This window comes from Nerophis ophidion, linkage group LG10 (assembly GCF_033978795.1).
Source record: "Nerophis ophidion isolate RoL-2023_Sa linkage group LG10, RoL_Noph_v1.0, whole genome shotgun sequence".
NCBI lineage: Eukaryota > Metazoa > Chordata > Actinopteri > Syngnathiformes > Syngnathidae > Nerophis > Nerophis ophidion.
In genome coordinates this window covers 10,943,548-10,963,442 of record NC_084620.1, presented here as the reverse complement: position 1 = coordinate 10,963,442, position 19,895 = coordinate 10,943,548, and the positions used below count along the sequence as shown (strand labels likewise).

Below are 19,895 nucleotides of genomic sequence, written 5' to 3'. Positions count from 1 at the left end.
TATCTATCTGTCTGTCTGTCTGTCTGTCCGTCCCTCCGTCCTTCTGTGTGTCTATTAATGTATATTTCTTTAAATCTATATTTTAAATTATGAATCAATTTAGAATTTAGGACAAATAAGAATCCCGATTTGGATGTGAATTTATTTTTTCTAGTGCACCCTAAGGGGTTGCTATGATTTTTTTTTTTTTCCATTTTGTTAGATCATGTTTGTTCATGCAAAATGTTGTGCTTGGAGAACTAGATAGAATCATACTCTGTGATGGGACATAATGGTTGTGTGTGCGTTGCATTGGTATTAGCGTAACACAACACACACATATTGATTGGAGCGACTCAATGCCTGGTTTTTTTTTTTATTTTCCTGTGTGTCTGTAGCGATAAAACATCTCTTCACATTTAAAAAATCTTTATGCCTTTAAACCTAACTGGATACATTTTTTGAAGGTATCGTACATAAGTAATTGATACAAGCTGTAAAATTTCAACCCTAAAACTGTGAGTTTAAGCGGTTGTTTTGATGCTGTGATTGTCTGCCTTTACTAGCAGTTAGCGTGATAATGATGTAGCCTTTGAGCTAACTCTCACCCAAGTTCTGACTGTGTCTTGGCGTTCCCCTGAGGAATCATCAAAAAGACTGAAGCATTGTTGCCACTGCTCAACAAACATTTCCTTCTGTTTCATTGTTCCACCTTCTTCCTCTTTTCCACATGTTTTCTTACCGGTATGCTCGCTAAAGTAGTCGTCCTTATTGATCACTGGCTTAAGAGACCAAAAGCTTGAGAGCAACAAGAAGTAACTGCGTGACACTTTTCTTTTCTGTTTCCAGTGACCAGGAAAGACCAGGACCAGGCTGGGCCGGGTTAGGCCAGGCAAGGCCCACCTTCCCTGAGCAGGTTCTCAAAGAGTTCCTCCTAGTAGGTTAGTCTGGAAACATCCTTGGTCTGTCCATGTCTTCAATGCACTTCCCTGGATGTTGGCAGCAGGATGGATTTGGATGTTGATCTCACAGTTTCCTATTCCTCTCGTTGCCTTTTGACCCTTCCCTCCCTGCTCTTCAAAAGAAAGCCCCTTGCGCTCTCCCGGGGCTTCCCTAAACCCAGTATAGGGTTCTACAGGAACTGTAGCTTCTCTTTCTACTAACTCTTATACTGCTTTGAGAATGCTCCATTGCTGTTCCACCTTGGTTGATTTTATTGGAGGCTGAGGAGAAATTACATTTAGCAAACCTTTGTGGTCTGGGAGGAAGAATGTCGGAAAGCAATAGCAACGCAGTGAAATTCATTGCCCCGGCCCCTCCGTCGCTGAGCCCTCAGACCCCCCACAAGAATGTGAACTGCTCTGCAAGTTCAGACTCGCATGTAGTGGACAAGCTGGAGGGACACCCGGAGGTCCAACGACGGCGTCACACGATGGACAGAGACTCCAAGACGGCCGAGCACCGCTTCTTCCGCCGGAGTGTCATCTGCGACTCCAATGCCACCGCCCTGGACCTGCCCAGCAAGGCAGCGGTGACGCTCACCTCGCTGTCAGACTGCATGGGACCCCCCGTCAGCTTTTTGGTTTCTCACAGTGCGGAGCGAGACGTCCAAGAGGCAGTGGAAGGCCCCTCTTTGCAAAGCTTGCAGCCCGGGGAACCTCTAGAGGGGCAAAGCCAAAATATCGGGGTGGCTCACGTCGGACACACTGATGGAGTGGTAAAGGAGCCGCCTCCGGCCGTAGTGGATGTCAAACAAACGAGAGACCGGCAGGAGTTGGCCAAAGACGAAAAAGTGCACGAGTGCAGCATCAGCAGTCCTACGGAGGAGAAGGAGCGAGAGACGGAGCTGGCCAAAGCACGCGCTGAGCAGAGGGAGGCCGAGAAGCGAGTGCAGGAGGACATCGAGGAGGCCGAGACAAAGGCCGTCGGGACGTCGCCGGATGGACGCTTCTTAAAATTCGACATTGAGATCGGGAGAGGGTCCTTTAAGACGGTGTACAAGGGGCTCGACACAGAAACAACGGTGGAGGTGGCGTGGTGCGAGCTGCAGGTAGGTCACCTACATTTATTGTCTGCTTTGTTCTTCTCAATTCAATCATGCGATTGTCAGAGTTAGTTTGTGACGAACCCCAAGATGCAGAGAAGGAGGCAGGCATTGAATGAGAAAACATGATTTAATTTAACACTAAAACACTAAGCAAGAACAAACAATAGGGGTACAACAAAAAGCGCGCACGAGGCGGATAATAAACTAAAAGAGCTAGCATGGGAGCTAGAAAACAAAATGAGCTTAGCATGGAAGCTAGCAAAAACAAAAGGAGCTTAGCATGGAAGCTAGCGGGTAGCAAGCAGGAAAACAGAAGTCGTAATGTGTAGTTCAAAGACAAATAGAAAGCAGAGAACAAAAGACAGTAAGCTACAAACTACTACTGAAATATAGTTTACCGCTACGCTGCAACGACACGACACGACAGGAGCGACAATACAACGACAATAATCCAGCACAGACTGGATGGGAAGATAGGGCTGATTGACACCAGGTGTGGCCAGGTGCCAATCAGCCGCAGCTGAGGGAAAAGAGCGCTCACGGAGAAAGACAGGAAACCAACTAAATAAGAGCACTGACAGTGCATACTACACACAGAGGAAAACACTAAAACCCAAACAAACTTTCAGAGAAAGCCTGACAGCGATGTTCTAACGCAGGGGTCACCAACCTTTTTGAAACCAAGAGCTACTTCTTGGGTACAGATTAATGCGAAGGGCTACCAGTTTGATACACACTTAAATAAATTGCCAGAAATAGCCAATTTGCTCAATTTACCTTTAACTCTATGGTATTATTAATAATTAATGATATTTATCTTTATGGAAACACTGATCATCTTAATGATTTCTCACAATAAATATATATATTTTGATGACGTGTTTTAAATAGGTTAAAATCCAATCTGCACTTTGTTAGAATATATAACAAATTGGACCAAGCTATATTTCTAACAAAGACAAATCCTTATTTCTTCTCGATTTTCTAGAATTGTTTTTTAAAGAAATTCAAAATACTTTGAAACAAGATTTAAATTTGATGCTACAGATTTTCTAGATTTGCCAGAATATTTTTTTAGAATTTTAATTGTAATAAGTTTGAAGAAATATTTCACAAATATTCTTCGTCGAAAAAACAAAACCTAATATGAAGGACTAAATTAAAATGTATTTATTATTCTTCACAATAAAAAATAAAAAAATTTACTTGAATATTGATTTAAATCGTCAAGAAAGAAGATGATGGAATTTAAAAGGTAAAATGGTATATGTGTTTAAAAATCCTAAAATAATTTTTATGGTTGTATTTTTTCTCTAAAATTGTCTTTCTGAAAATTATAAAAAGCAAAGTAAAAAAATAAATGAATTTATTTAAACAAGTGAAGACCAAGTCTTTAAAATATTTTCTTGGATTTTCCAATTCTATCTGAGTTTTGTCTCTCTTAGAATTAAAAATGTCGAGCAAAGCGAGACCAGCTTGCTAGTAAATAAATACAATTTAAAAAATAGAGGCAGCTCACTAGTAAGTGCTGCTATTTGAGCTATTTTTAGAACAGGCCAGCGGGCTACTCATCTGGTCCTTACGGGCGACCTGGTGCCCGCGGGCACCGCGTTGGTGACCCCTGTTCTGATGGAACAAACTGCATCAGTTTTCCTACGATTCTTTCTTTGTTGCACCTTTTGGAAGAAATTACTAACAAAAACCGAGGTAGCTCATAACTGCATACTTTTGGTATGGAAAGTTATGTGCTATGTGATCGCATGAATGAAATTACGCTTCCTACCTGCACAAATGCAGGTTTTTACTTCTAGGTCTTCAGCGTTTTAAGGCCAAAGACTTCCACACTGCAGAGTGTATCCTCATTTAAATAGGCCTTATTCACCTGAGTTTTTGGAGGTAAAGATAAAACTTTACGGATTGCACTCATTCTGTGACATGTATGACCAATAATGCTGTGCCCTGACCCACCTCTTCCAATAGTACCAAAGGAGGGGAAGTAGTGTAACGAGCCACAAGTGAGAAACCAAATGTGAGTTCACCTTAACTCAAGTAAGATTAGGACTGAAATTATGCATTTTGTACTCTAATTGTTGGAAAAAACAGTACATTTCTAACACGTTGGCATCTTTCATTACCTTTTTATGGTGCCCATGAGCTAGTTTGCTCCTGATGTGCAATTTAGTGATGGTTTTGACTTGATTGCCGAGTGGGGAAAAAAAAGCACGGAGCAAAGTGTCTGCAGACTGAAACAGGACACAACAGGATGCTCTTGCTGCGTTGTTGTGTGCTGCTGCAACGTTGTGCAGACATCGAGTCATTTCCTGGATGCATCCCTGGAAGAGAGCGTGCTCAGTGAGTATCCCAGTACAGTATGGTCACATGACCATGACATTCATGGCGACCGGCTGTTGTGCTAAGGCTTTTAAGAGCAAGAAGAAAACATGTGGTTGTGCTTTCTAAAGTCCTGCCAAAGAACCAAGCACATACATCCTCTCTGATTGCAGATGACTTCATTCAATGCACACTTTGTTACTTCGGTCAAAACGTCAGCAAGGAGTCGTAAACTTGAAACTGACTCATAGATTGAATGCTGATTCCAAAAGAAAGCCATTGCTTCAATGCTGGTTTTCGTACGTCATAGCATAACATAATATAGCATGTACAGTGGGGCAAAAAAGTATTTAGTCAGCCACCGATTGTGCAAGTTCTCCCACTTAAAATGATGACAGAGGTCTGTAATTTTCATCATAGGTACACTTCAACTGTGAGAGACAGAATGTGGAAAAAAAATCCAGGGATTCACATTGTAGGAATTTTAAAGAATTTATTTGTAAATTATGGTGGAAAATAAGTATTTGGTCAACCATTTAAAGCTCTCACTGATGGAAGGAGGTTTTGGCTCAAAATCTCACGATACATGGCCCTATTCATTGTTTCCTTAACACAGATCAATCGTCCTGTCCCCTTAGCAGAAAAACAGCCCCATAGCATGATGTTTCCACCCTCATGCTTCACAGTAGGTATGGTGTTCTTGGGATGCAACTCAGTATTCTTCTTCCTCCAAACACGACGAGTTGAGTTTATACCAAAAAGTTTTATTTTGGTTTCATCTGACCACATGACATTCTCCCAATCCTCTGCTGTACCATCCATGTATCCATTTTGGTATAAACTCAAGAGACATTCTGTCTCTCACAGTTGAAGTGTACCTATGATGAAAATTAAAGGACGTGTGTCATCATTTTAAGTGGGAGAACTTGCACAATCGGTGGCTGACTAAATACTTTTTTGCCCCACTGTATGTGGTAAGAACTAAATTAAGAGGGGTGGTCCTGATACAAATTTTTCACTTCAGATACGATACCAATATTTGAACCTTGAGTATTGACTGATACCAAATGGAATCAGATACGATATCAGCAAGAATCATACATACTTTTATTATTTTGCAGTTAAATTGTTCGCAAAGGTATCACCAAGTGAAATGAGTCAAACAGAAAACAATGATAGATATGAAAAACACTATCTATTTATTAATACAATCCAAAATGGACATAGGCTGTGTAAAGTTGGAAGTGGAATGGTAATTGTTTTTTAAGTGATACCTATTGGTCACAATAATTCATGAAGTTAAGGTCATGATGCAGTAATTTAAATGATGCAGACATTAATAAGCGGTAAAAAATGGATGGATGGATGGACATGTTTGTTAGTGGATACTTTCTAAAATGTTTCTGCCTTGGAGACTGTGTATGTGTAAGTTATATGCAACTATAATTGTTTAATACTTTTTTTTTATATAGACAAATGTGCTGTTTTATATTGCAATATTGTTCAATTATTACGTTTGTGTAGCTCGTATGCTATTGCGTGCTTAACTGTTGTGTAGCTGCTCGCTCCTTGTAGCCTACCATGTTTTCCTTTTGTGAAGTGAAGTGACTTATATTTATATAACGTTTTTCTGTAGTGACTCAAAGCACTTTACATTGTGAAACCCAATATCTAAGTTACATTTTAAACCAGTGTGGGTGGCACTGGAAGCAGGTGGGTAAAGTGTCTTGCCAAGGACACAACGGCAGTGACTAGGATGGCAGAAGCGGAGATTGAACATGGAACCCTCAAGTTGTTGGCACGGCCTCTCTACCAACCAAGTTTATACCTTTAAACGACTGGACTAAAATATAAGAAAAGACCAACTTTGTGTGCTTATTGGAGGACATTTAAATCTAAACTAGTTGTCCAGATTTGCACAAGTAAACACGCTGCAGGACTGCTTTTATAAATTTACATGCAAGCACATATCATCCATACTTGTTTCCATATCAGATTGGAACACTCCTAAATGCAATATTAGAAAGGTCTACTCGTACATCTTTAGTATAATGCAGAATGTTTTGTCACCCGGACAAACAAAAAAATCATCAAGTGAGCTTCTTCTCTTTGCTCTTGTAAACAGGCTGTTTTTGTCATCCCCTTTTGCGTTCATTCATCGCATCACAAGATGCACCTCAAGGCTGCAGCAGTCCCAGTGGCTAAAATCAGCTTTGCACCTTGGAAACACCGCTTTGTTTATCAGAAAACAAGCAGTCAGCTACCCAACACGATCAACAATGACGTGCCGTGTCAAGCAGGTGTTTATTGGGCGCAAGTCAGTTTGATTTTGAAGGGGATTCTCTGGCAGGACATATTTAATATATTCTGGCTTAACACTGCATTGAAACATGATGTATGGGAAGTGTTATGTAAGGATGTCCTGTGGTCATGAGGCACACTGTAAGCATGCAGAGACATGTTGCTTCTTACAGATTATTTTCTGCAATCCTATGTGGCGTCTGTGCCTGTGTCTATTGCATGTGTGTGTGTGTGCGTGTGTGTGTGTGTGTGTGTGTGTGCGCGTGCTGGAGTACAGTTACATGCATGTTTATACAGTGTGTGGGCAACTGGAGATGTGTGGGAGTCTACTATCGATATATCTATAATCTCTATCTAATCTTTATGTGCACAAGACGTGGTTGAGTTTCAATATTATGCAATAGTTACTTTTTAAAAGCAGTCCTTATGTGCCTGTTTATGAGAACCAAACTTCAGATAAATATATCATCTTCATTACTTGTTTGCTCTACTTTTGATAGAATAGGCACTTTGAAAGTTTGCTACACATCTTAAAAAATAGCCCGGAACTTTGCCAGCTGTCTTTTCAGTGGGTGATACTCATTTTATTATTTGTCTATTATTGTTTTTTTGTTGTTTTTTTAATCGTGCATATGACAACTGAAAGTATTTTATGTAGAGTATGTGATTGATTTTAACTTATTAAGATTTTTTTTAATCATATTTTCTGATTTTGATTAGAATTATTTTTTCTTCTTTTAGTTTTCTGTAAAGCACTTTGAATTGCCTTGACTGATTGAAACTTGTATTAGTAGATTGCTCAGTACAGTACATATTCCGTACGATTGACCACTAAATGGTAACACCCATATAAGTTTTTCAACTTGTTTAAGACGGGGTCCACGTTAATCAATTGCGTACGAATTGTGCTCTATAAACAAAACCGCCTTGCTTTGCATTTTCTAGTATTGTGTGTGTGTGCATGTACGTGTGTGTCACTGGAGGCTCAACATGACACAGAAATTAAGAGCAAGGGAGGAGCAGGCATACTAATCGCTAAGCAAGCCACTAAACTAGCTTAAAACAACAAAAGTGCCCGGTAAAATTTAAGAATTGTAGATGGAAGCAGAAAGTAAGCATTTATTAACATGGAATTAACAAGTAGACTAATGAGAAGCAGAGGATGATATAACAACACGGTCACGGTCAGTACACAACATGTAAGAGGAGGGCCGATCCTTCCATAAATAGGCGATGTTGATATCAAAGGTAGAATAAGTATATGATTGATAGCAGAGTGATTAGATTAATATTTTTATTCCACAAAATATTTTTGTTGGTTTGTCAAGGTTTACTGTTTTAAGGAATATGTTTACGGACACAGACAGACTGAGGGCAAAAGGCCAATGATTTGAAGAAGTAGTTGATAATAGTTTTTACTTTTGTTTAGTTATTCTGTACTAAACTTTGTTTTGATCAAACAAATCTATATGATAAAAGACAATAAGGAACTAATCCCATTTTAACTGTCAGCATTAAGGCTTGTTTTTTTTTTTTGTTACAAAAGTTGAAAATTACAGACACAAATAGCCCTGTTATACAAAACACCGATGTCCATTACAGAGGACGCTGGTTCTCAAGAGTTTATAGAAATGTTTTCATGACAAAAAGTAGGCAAGTGTCTAGCTACTGTGTGAAGGAGCTCTTCTAAATTAGGATTGTAGCGCCACGCTCTACCGACTACTTTTCTAACGCCCAAGGTAATCCAAAAATGGATGAGGAAGGCGGGCATAACTCGCTCATGCCACCCCTGAGGAAGATTGCTTTGCAGATTGGAGCCTTTAAAGACAACGAAGCTCCCACTAGTATCTACTTTCTTATGCTAACGTAGATTCATGAAGGAAAGTGTGAAAATAAAAAACAAACCTCTGCTGCATGATTAGGAGTTTGGGTCAGAGGTCATTGGTGGGCGGTAGGAGTCTGTCTAACCTTCAGATACAATTTGGGGGGCAGAGGAAAGGTTGCCAAATAGAGTTAAAAGTAAGTCGAATTGTGTGGAGGAATAATAGTAACAAGGCAGGGAAAAGACAAAGAAAATGAGGAGAGAGAGAGAGAGAGAGAGAGAGAGAGAGAGAGAGAGAGAGAGAGAGAGAGAGAGAGAGAGGGAGAGAGACAGAGACAGAGAGAGAGAGCGAGAGAGAGAGACAGAGACAGAGAGAGAGAGAGAGACCCTTAGGCTCTTAACTCCATTGGAACTCAGAGAGCTTGAAATTTCCCTCAGCAGCAACACAAGGCAGATCACCCCCCTCCCACACACACACACACACACACACACACACATACAGCCTACGATTAATTCGACACTTTGGGGTTGAGGGGGGCTGAGGGTCCATGAAGTCAATCAGTGTCATGAGGGAAGTTTTGTATTCACACAACCACTGACTGCACTGAAAGTAAAACATAATATTCACGATATATAGGCAGAGAGTCTATATAACTCTCCTGAAGGAATCAATAAAGTACTATCTATCTATATAGTCTATACAACGCACACACACAATATATATATAGCACACATTAAAAGCTGTGTCGGACATCTCGCTGAAAGACAAATATGAGCAGGGTTCTCCTGGGGGTTGAGGCCGAAGGTTCAGATTTCCCTGACAAAACGGCTGCTGAGTCAAGCTTGCAGCAAAGATTGATTGGTTACTGCATGACTTAAATGCTGGATATTAATACAAGTTAAGTTTTCCTGGTGTAATTTTATATACCGTATGCAAATATGTCCTAACAAAATGTGCCTCTTTGCATTTGAGGCTAATTATAAGCAGATTGAAATTATTTCAAGGTTCCTACAGAGAGAACAAGTATATTATTGTCATTGAAGGGTTGGTACCCTTGAAGTTTCTGCTTTTGTTCCTTTGACTGACATTAGCTTGTGAACATAAATCATGCAATATTAATATTCTTGTTGTTTTACTAATATATGCTCTCAATGATTGATTGGAACCATTGTTCCAAGAATGGTAATACCTTGGTTTTATTTATTTGATAATACAACATTCATCTTCATGGAATTTTGAATTTATTTAGAATTTTCTCCAAATAAACCAGGGATTAAGAAGCTATTCAGTAGGATTTAAGGTCCAAGCTATTGAATACCGGTATGCTAAAAAGAACAGTAAGCAGCTATGTTTTATTAATATACCAGTACCTGTGGAGAGGTGGAGCCGACGGTCTGACGGCCCAAGATGGCGGCGAGGAGACGGCGAGCGAGCGGAGAGGAGGAGCGGAAGAGTGACCTGGACTGAGGTTTTATTGAAAAATATACAGTCAAACTGCTCAAGCCATGTCCTTCTTGGTGGTCCTGGGAACCCGCGAGACGACTGCTTGAGACCGTCACAATACCGTAGCTGCGTGTGTCAAATATGAGTCATTACATGACTCCCGCCTCTTGGTGGTAGAGGGCGCTAGTGATCCTTCTTGCGACTACTCGGCTGCAGAAGTTAAAGTACCAATGATTGTCACACACACACTAGGTGTGGCGAAATTTGTCCTCTGCATTTCACCCATCCCCTCACTCCCTGGGAGGTGAGGGGAGCAGTGGGCAGCAGCGGTACATCCATGACACTTCTTGACTATATTATACACCCCACATGCGTCGGTAAGGTGGGCGAGGTTGGTCGCGTGGGGGTGTAAAGTATATTCAGGGATTATCATGGATGCAAAGGACTCTGGGTATTTGTTGTGTTACTGTGAGGATGTTCTCCCGAAATGTGTTTGTCATTCTTGTTTAGTGTGGCTTCACAGTCTGGCGCATATTAGTAAGAGTGTTAAAATAGTTTATATCACAACCATTAGTGTACTCTGTATCACCCAGTATGCCCTTCAATCTTGTACGTGTGTTTGCGTAAGTTGCATACAGCATGTTGCTGTACTGGCAAACGGTTTGTACATGTTGTTGAAGGTGTCAAAGGCAATGGCTTCACAGCACGCCGTCATTCCCGTTATCTGAATGATCACCATCGGACCATTGCCTTCTTTACTTTGTGACACGGGTCAAACTAGCTCTTTTAGTGGTAAAGGTCGCCGACTCCGGATATATAACAACGGGCGGGCGGTTGCGGTTCTGATAAAATGTTGGTTCGGGTGAATGGCGGGTGTATGACGACTTTAGTGATGTGGTTGCGGATGATATAATTGCCTATCCGCGCATCTCTAGTGTGTTTGAAAAAGAAGCAGTTGGATGTAGAAGTCCACTGTAGAAGTCCACTCTCTAAAGCATGGGTGTCAAACTCTGGCCCGCGGGCCAAATCTGGCCCGCCGTTTAATTTAATTTGGCCCTTGAGGCAATATCAAATTAACATTACAGCTGGCCCGCCGTTATTACACAGCAGCGATGCCGCTGCAACCAGGGGCGCCGCTAGGGATTTTGGGCCCCATGAAAAGAATCCTTACAGGGCCCCCAACACATAATTTCATATAATTTCATCATCATAAAGGGGCCTCTTTGGGCCCCCCTCCATCATGGGCCCCTAGAATCCATCTCCTTTATCCCCCCTTTTCGGCGCCCCTGGCTGTAACATCGCCATTTCTCACACTTGCCAATCCTCCTGAAGTTCAGTGCCCCTCCCGCAATCTCCCGGGGCTAGCAAGCATTCTCCTGATTTTCACCCGGACAACAATATTGAGGGCGTGCCTTAAAGGCACAGCCTTTAGCATTCTCTACAACCTGTCGTCACGTCTGCATTTCCTCCATACAAACAGAGTGCAGGCCCACTCGCATAATATATGTGGCTATTACACACACATAAGTGAATGCAATGCATACTTGGTCAACAGCCATACAGGTCACACTGAGGGTGGCCGTATAAACAACTTTAACACTGTTACAAATATGCGCCACACTGTGAACTCACACCAAACAAGAATGACAAACACATTTCTGAAGAACATCTGCACTGCAACATAACATAAACACAACAGAACAAAAACCCAGAACCCCTTGCAGCACTAACTCTTTCAGGACGCTACAATATATTTTGATATTTACCTCAGAAGGCTGCAAATAGAAAAGAGGCATTAAATTTGTATTTAAATTGTATTTGATATGCCATTGATATTTTTTAATCATTATTATTATTATTTTGCATGTCACTATAAAGTTACTGTGTATAAGCCTTGCTTGTTCAATGTTCAATGCAAAACTTGTTTGGGTCCCTATTAAAACGTTAATTTGTTCAACCTTGGCTTTGTTCAGTTTTAAATTTCGGCTCACTCTGTATTTGAGTTTGACACCCCTGCTCTAAAGTAAATGCTGTACATTAATATTACATTGCTTCATAAAAATACTGTACTTCTTTGAACTACATTTGAGAGTACTATTTTACACATAATATTTATTATTTAAAAGTTTTTTTTTCTTTTCTAAAAGGCATGGTAGATATTAAAATGGTGATGTTTTGGGCGCAAATCCCCAATTAAATAATTGATTTAATTAATTTCACCACAAATTGCATCATGTAACCAATTAAACGTCTGCATTTATAGTCTTATAAAAATGTTTCTGAAGGTCTTTTAAATTGACGTAGCCAAGATTAACTTCTCATTAGCTGTAATTTTTGACTGTTTAGCAGCATCAAATGACTTGTTTGACAGTATTGAGGGGATTGTCCAATTCTCTGAGCAGTGAAAAAAGTTAATTAAAGAGCTCAGAAGCACAATTGGAGATCAAGTTGAGGATGTCTTTCAGAGCCTTTCAGATCTAAACATCTGTAGGTTTCAAGATTATTGGTGCAAACAAGTTATTTGGATGTGTCACCATTTTGTGCGAGAACTGTGCCAAAGCGCGATTTGTTTTAGTACAATATGGTAAAAACAGATGGGGTTTTGGATCTTCATTTGTCCCAAAGTAGTCTTCATTATCAGTGACGATTTTTAGCCGCTAGTGGTGCTGCGCTAATATTTCCTGACAGTCCTTGACGTCACGCGTAGGCGTCATCATTCCCCGACGTTTTCAACAACAAACTCGCGGGAAATTTAAAATTGCAATTTAGTAAACTAAAAATGCCGTATTGGCACGTGTTGCAATGTTAATATTTCATCATTGATATATAAAGTATCAGACTGCGTGGTCGGTAGTAGTGGGTTTCAGTAGGCCTTTAAATGCTGAGTATCACAGAATTTGACATCGATATGAGTGCAATTTTGAATTTGATTGATTGATTGAAACTTTTATTAGTAGATTGCACAGTAGAGTACATATTCCGTACAATTGACCACTAAATGGTAACACCCGAATAAGTTTTTCAACTTGTTTAAGTCGGGGTCCATGTTAATCAATTTATGGAATGAGTACAAGGGTCCTATGTGTGGTGAAGCCATGGATCAAAGCTGGCTCGTTGGTCCCTGAAACACTCAACCACCCCCTTCTGAGCTAAACAAAGTTGAAAGGACAACTTGAAACAATGACAAAGTCTGACAAGAAACTGCAAAGCTAATGCTAGCCAGGACATCACATACACCTGCAACACATCTCTTCTGCTTGTGTTGTTGTGGACGACATCACTGATATAAATCTAATGGCGTTCTTGCCATATTTTTTTGTTTAAAAAAATATACTTTGAGAAGGTACAGACAGACACTTTGAGTGTAGTCAATGGATGCAACAAAAAGTGCAGCATAACTCATGAAGTTTCCGGTGCGTGTTTGAAATGAACCCTGAATCTTTCACCATCACTTGTAAGCAACTGTGAGTCACAAAGAAAGGACTGAAACTTCCTCATATGCAAACCATCCTTCTTCCTTCCGTCAGTGTGCTGTTGAATAGCGAGGTCATGTTGCCCTGCCTTGCGAGAATTTCATTTGTGTCGATCCCAACAGGGAGTTAAATTTTAATAAGGTATTTTAATAAAGACAACCATCTCATGTTATTGTTATTATTGTATGCATGCGTGCGTCGCTAATGCAACCTTTAATCATTCTATGTTGGTGGCTTGTGGAGAGGAAATTGTGCTTATAGCGTGTGTGTGTGTGTCTTTGTGTGTGTGTTCGGGCATGTGCGTGCGTGCGTTAGGGGGTGAGTCTGGGACAGTGAACGCATCAGGCAGATGTTGATGACTTGTACAGTGAAACATGACAAGCTTTTTTCAACCCCTCACTTCACTCTCTCTCTCCTAACATCAGCTTTACTCTTTCCAATCAGATTTGTAATTTAGTTCTGCTCATCTCATTATTTGCCCTCCCTCTCTCACCATTTTAATCCTCCTCCCAGTCCACTTATCCTTTACATCACTCCAACACCATACTTTCATCAAACCTCTTTCCTGATTGATCACTTTCACTATCCATCCATCCATCCATTTTTTACCGCGTATTCCCTTTGGGGTCGCGGGAGGCGCTGGTGCCTATCTCAGCTACAATCGGGCGGAAGGCAGGGTACACCCTGGACAAGTCGCCACCTCATCGCAGGGCCAACACAGATTGACGGACAACATTCACACTCAGTATATTTTCTATATTTGGAAGGGAGAAGTGGTAGAAGATGGATGGATGGCTGGCACACCCGTGGATATAGCAGCATTGGTATGGAGGCTGCTATATCCAAATGGGAAAAATTTATAAATATTTAAATAATTCATCAAATGTGTAATAAATGTATTTCATGTTGAAGTACATTTATTATTTAATCATTTAATTACGTCTTTATTTAATCAACTATTTCAATAGCTAATTATTCAATTATTTTGATTTCATGATTTCATTATTTCACAGTAAATTATTTAATCATTTAATGAGCATGCATGGCAGCACTTTTATGAATTTAACTGTCAAACTCAGAAATCAGAGTCAGTGGGTGGGTCCCAACACCCGATTGGTCAATCGGCACTTCCGTTTGTCTGTGGAACTTGGACCAGAGAAGCGGAGGAGTACTGGTCGATATCTTGGTCTGAAAGTGCAGAAATAACTCAAAGAAATGTTATAAATTACTCTACTTTAACTGCTATATAGTCAAAATATTTACCACACAATCCACAAAAAGTAGGAGCATATCCTACTCACCCGCCTTGTGGTTAGACTGGGAGGTCGTGAGTTCAAACCCCAGCCGAGTCATACCAAAGACTGCAAAAAATGGGACCCATCACCAAATGATTCCTGCTCACTGCTCCCCTCACCTCCTAGGGGGCTGGGTCAAATGCAGAGGACACATTTCACCACACCCAGTGTGTGTAACAATCATTGGGACTTTAACTTTAACTTCAGTTTGGAAAGACTTCTAAAATTTCAAAGCAATCGTTGGACAATATTCCTGTTAGCCCCGCGCACTGGCTGCAAAGGTTGAGTTTGACAGATAAAATAAATTCATGAAGAGCTGACATACAGGTTAATCAAATACATTATGAAATAAATCATGGATTCATTAATTAAATAATGAAATGATCAAATCAATAATTATTTCGATGATTAAATAATTAATTGAATATTGAAACAATTATAGTTAAATGTACTTTTACATTATATACATTCATGGCACATTTAAGTATTTCCAATTATAATGAATTAATGACACATTTGCTAAATGTTTTAAAGGCCTACTGAAACCCACTACTACCCACCACGCAGTCTAATAGTTTATATATCAATGATGAAATATTAACATTGCAACACATGCCAATACGGCCTTTTTAGTTTACTAAATTGCAATTTTAAATTTCCCGGGAGTTTTTTCTTGAAAATGTCGCATAATGATGACGTGTACGCTTGACGTCACGGGCTGTTAGGAATATGAGCGCTGCGCACACACACAGCTAAAAGTCGTCTGCTTTAACGGCATAATTACACAGTATTTTGGAGATCTGTGTTGCTGAATATTTTGCAATTTGTTCAATTAATATTGGAGGAGTCAAAGTAGAAAGATGGAGTTGGGAAGCTTTAGTCTTTAGCCACACAAACACACGGTGATTCGTTGTTTAAAATTCACGGAGGTGAAACTTTACTATGGATCAGAGCGGACATGGATCCCAACCGAATGTCAACCAGCAGGTTTCTGTGAGAAAATTGTGGTTAAAAAGTCGCTTCTTACCGGATATCAGCTGAGTTTGTGCCGCCCATACAGCTGCCGTCGACTTCCCTGAGACACTGCGCGTCAACACACGGCCGTGGACGTACACTTCCGACTATCAGGTACTGTTAAACTCACTAAAACACTAGCGACACAATAGAAAGATAAGGGATTTCCCAGAATTATCTTAGTAAATGTCTCTAAAAACATATTATGAATCCGTCTCAATGCAATCGCGTTTTTTTTTTTTTAACTTTTTTTTTCTTTTTTTTTTTTTAACTTTTTTTTTCTTTTTTTTTTTTTCTAGTCCGTCGCTATCAATATCCTCAAACACAAATCTTTAATCCTCGCTCAAATTAATGGGGAAATTGTCGTTTTCTCGGTCCGAATAGCTGTTTTTGTTGGAGGCTCCCATTAAAATCAATGTGAATATGTGAGGAGCCATCAACATGTCACATCGTCTGCAACTTCCGGTAGAGGCAGGGCTTTTCTCTTAGCACCGAAAGTTGCGATCTTTATCGTCGATGTTCTCTACTAAATCCTTTCAGCAAAAATATGGCAATATAGCGAAATGATCCAGTATGACACATAGAATGGACCTGCTATCCCCGTTTGAATAAGAAAATCTCATTTCAGTAGGCCTTTAAATATATATCTAATTTTGTCCCATTTGACACTGCATACATGGGAAGGATCATCACTTCCTTGAAACGTAGCACTTTGATTGACTGGTTGCGACACTTCTTCATGGTTTGATGGTGCTCAGCAGGACACAAAGGGCTTCTTACCCCCTTGTGTGTGTGTGTGTGTGTGTGTGTGTGTGTGTGTGTGCGTGTGTGAGTGCATGTGCGCGTCCGTGTGCATGTGTGTGTCTGTGTCCACTCTAAGGCCCTGTTTATACTAAGCCGGATAAAGTTATCCAGGGTAAATTTAATTTATATGAACAATATCCAGTGTTGTGGTATTTCAATCAACTGGCTGACTTACCCGTGTAAAAAATTGTCCGAGGAGGGGCACCTTAAACACTGGTTGAGTAAAGCTGAAACAGGGCTTAGGCTAAATAATTATTTGTTTGAGGGGTTGAACGACTTTGTGTAGATATGGCCTTAAATAGTCTGAATCAGTGTCAAATGACCCAAGGTGCATGTCTTAGCTCTTTGCAAGCATTGTAATAACCTCCTTCCAAGTATATTTCTTATGCCTTTTTGTCCTCTCTTTTTTTCTGTGTGTGTTTGACAAGGGGGTGGGGAGGGCTTGCTCCCTCCTGGATTTGCGACATTCCTCTGATAAGATGTCATTGAAGATGTTGGGGCGGGGTCACATGGTATTGTGTACCCCTTCGCCGCCACCTACCCCCATCCCCTTCAACTGATGCTGTGTTTTCAATTCACGAACCCTTATTTAAACAACAATTCCAGTAACTTTTTTTACAGATGTGAAATAATTGTTGATAATGTGTGGTTTCCACCGCACCTCAAATTTTTGGGTAAGTTATTTAGATGTGGCTAACGACATACTGTATATCAGTGGTTCTAAACCTTTTTTTAGTGATATACCCCCTGTGAAAATGTTTTTAATTCAAGTACCCCCTAAACAGAACAAAGCATTTTTGGTTGAAAAAAAGAGATAAAGAAGTAAAATACAGCACTATGTCATCAGTTTCTGATTTATTAAATTGTATAACAGTGCAAAATATTGCTCATTTGTAGTGGTCTTTCTTGAACTATTTGGAAAAAAAGATATAAAAATAACTAAAAACTTGTTGAAAAAGAAAAAAGTGATTCAATTATAAATAGAAATTTCTATGGATCAACTTAAGTGCCCTCTTTGGGGATTAAAATAGAGATCCATCTGGATTCATGAACTTAATTCTAAACATTTCTTCACAAGAACAGAAATCTTTATAATCAATATTTATGGAACATGTCCACAAAAAATCTAGCTGTCAACACTGAATATTGCATTGTTGCATTTCTTTTCACACTTAATGAACTTACACTCATATTTGGTTGAAGTATTATTCAATAAATATATTCATGAAGGATTTTTGAATGTTGCTATTTTTAGAATATAAAAAAAAAATAATCTCGTACCCCTTGGCATACCTTCAAGTACCCCCAGGGGTACGCGTACCCCCATTTGAGAACCACTGCTGTATATGACATATTATTACATTGATGCCATCTGATAAACAGACAACTTAAGTCAGACTTAAAGTGCATCGATTGGTGTGTGCCTCAAAAAGGTCGACCTGGATACTTGGTTCTTTCTGGGCTCGTAGGAGAGTTTATGGTGGAAATGTGTCTGTTTTCAAAATCCCAGATGAATTACAAAAGTTCCTGTGGTGGAAAAGGTATTATGTATGCATTTTAGCTAGAAAGACAGTTTGACTTACTACCACCTCCAGATGGATGTAATATTATTACAAGTAGGGCTGCAACAACTCCCTTTCATTCCATTTTCTGCCGCTTGTCCCTCTCGAAGTCGCAGGGGTGCTGGAGCCTATAAATCAGTTAATTCGATTAGAAAAAAAGCTTTGATTTGTATTCTTTTGGTTCATTTAATCATTTAATGAGTGTAAATAATAAAACTTCATAAAATCATCATTATCATAATGTGCCCGGAACTTTAAACATATGAACATAGTTTCCGCACGGGTTCTTCAAGAGAGCACACAGGAATGCGGTATGGTGCGTGTGTGTGTCATGATGATGATAACAATATCAGTTTTTTTTTTTTTTAAACTAATGCACACAATAAAAGTGCCATTTTGATGTTGATGTGCATTCATAAAAACAAATAATGAAGGTCATGGCAAGCACAAAATAAAATACTTACATTAAGATTATAAAGTGTGTTTTAGCCTATTACTGGATTATTTAAACAAACTATATAATATCAATTGAATTAAATTATTTAAAGCTGTAGCCCTACATACAATCACAAATTATGTTGCTTTTAAAAAGGGCCATTTATCGCACGTCAAGCGTAGCAGCTAGGTACGTAACGATTAACGGTATTAATAGTACACCGGAGTAAAACTCCTAATGGTTTGTAATACCGTTTTAAATTCAAATGATCATAAAACCATGGTTGATAACAGCACCTAAATAAACTCACAGACCGGTGATTCTGTATATTTACTGGAGATGCTGGATAGCGTGCTAATGTTTTGCTAGCTTAATTACTAAAATGAATACCAAAGACATTAACAGCTCTCCCCGTTACAAACATCATACCACAAACTAAACTTGTATAAACACACTAATTGTTATTTTAGTTGTGACCTTTTCTCATCATTGCAGCTTTCGTAGTAGCCAACAGATGGAACTGGTGTTTTTAATTTTTGTATATTCAATTATTGATATCTATAGTAGTAAATTACCGGTGTATATGAGTTTTAAATAGAACAACGTTGTGGTAAGGGTTATTGCATCTCTTAGTGTGTTGCTGGCAGCTTCCACCTTAACTTAGATGACTGGATGGCGATTAAAAAGCACAAAGAGATGCTTTTTTCTTGTGTCCTAAAAATAGTAGAACATGTCATCTACTGGGACATAACTGGAATGTGGCTGAAAGGGTTAAATTGACCATACGGTACACACAATGTTCGCTCTTGTTCATGCGGTGAACAAGAAGTATTTTACAGTATGTCTGGAACCTGTGTTCAACAAAAAGCTGAGTTGTTGTTTTTGTCCAAAAACTGCGGTGAGACTGGGTTTTGGGTGTACTGTCTGCAGCAAAATATCACTACACAGATCAAACTACGCTATTATAATATTCTCTCTGGCAAACACACTCCAGAATTGCACTAGTAATGAGAATGTATTCAATATTCTTCAACAGCTTCAGATAGTATGACGTCTGGAGTAGGGGTGTCCTGATTCTGATAAGATACCATATTGGATCCTTGAGTATTGGCTGAAAACAATATTATTCTGATACGATTTTAGCAGGGATCATACATACTTTTACTATTTGGTAGTGTGCAATGTTAGAAAAGGTTGGGTCAAGTGAAATTAGTCAAACAGAGAGCATATGGTAGGTATGAAAAACATTAACCTATTTATTATTAATCGTCTGGAATGGACTCATGCTGTCTTTAAGTTGAAATGGGATGGTAATTGTTTTGTGACCACAATAATCAATTAACTTAAGCTCATGACACAGTAAGTTGAATGATGCAGACACGTTTGT

At 39.5% G+C, this 19,895-nt stretch overlaps 1 protein-coding gene across 21 annotated transcripts in view; it reads left to right on the top strand.

Annotated features, from left to right (window-relative positions):
• Positions 1-19,895, top strand: part of wnk1b (WNK lysine deficient protein kinase 1b) — a 137,711-nt gene that overhangs the window by 9,223 nt on the left and 108,593 nt on the right. For all 21 annotated transcript variants that reach the window (XM_061912282.1, XM_061912287.1, XM_061912286.1 and 18 more), the window contains exon 2: positions 829-2,029. In XM_061912282.1, the coding sequence (XP_061768266.1) occupies positions 1,250-2,029 (780 nt within the window). In that variant the 5' untranslated portion in view covers positions 829-1,249. The remainder of the gene's footprint in view (positions 1-828; positions 2,030-19,895) is intronic.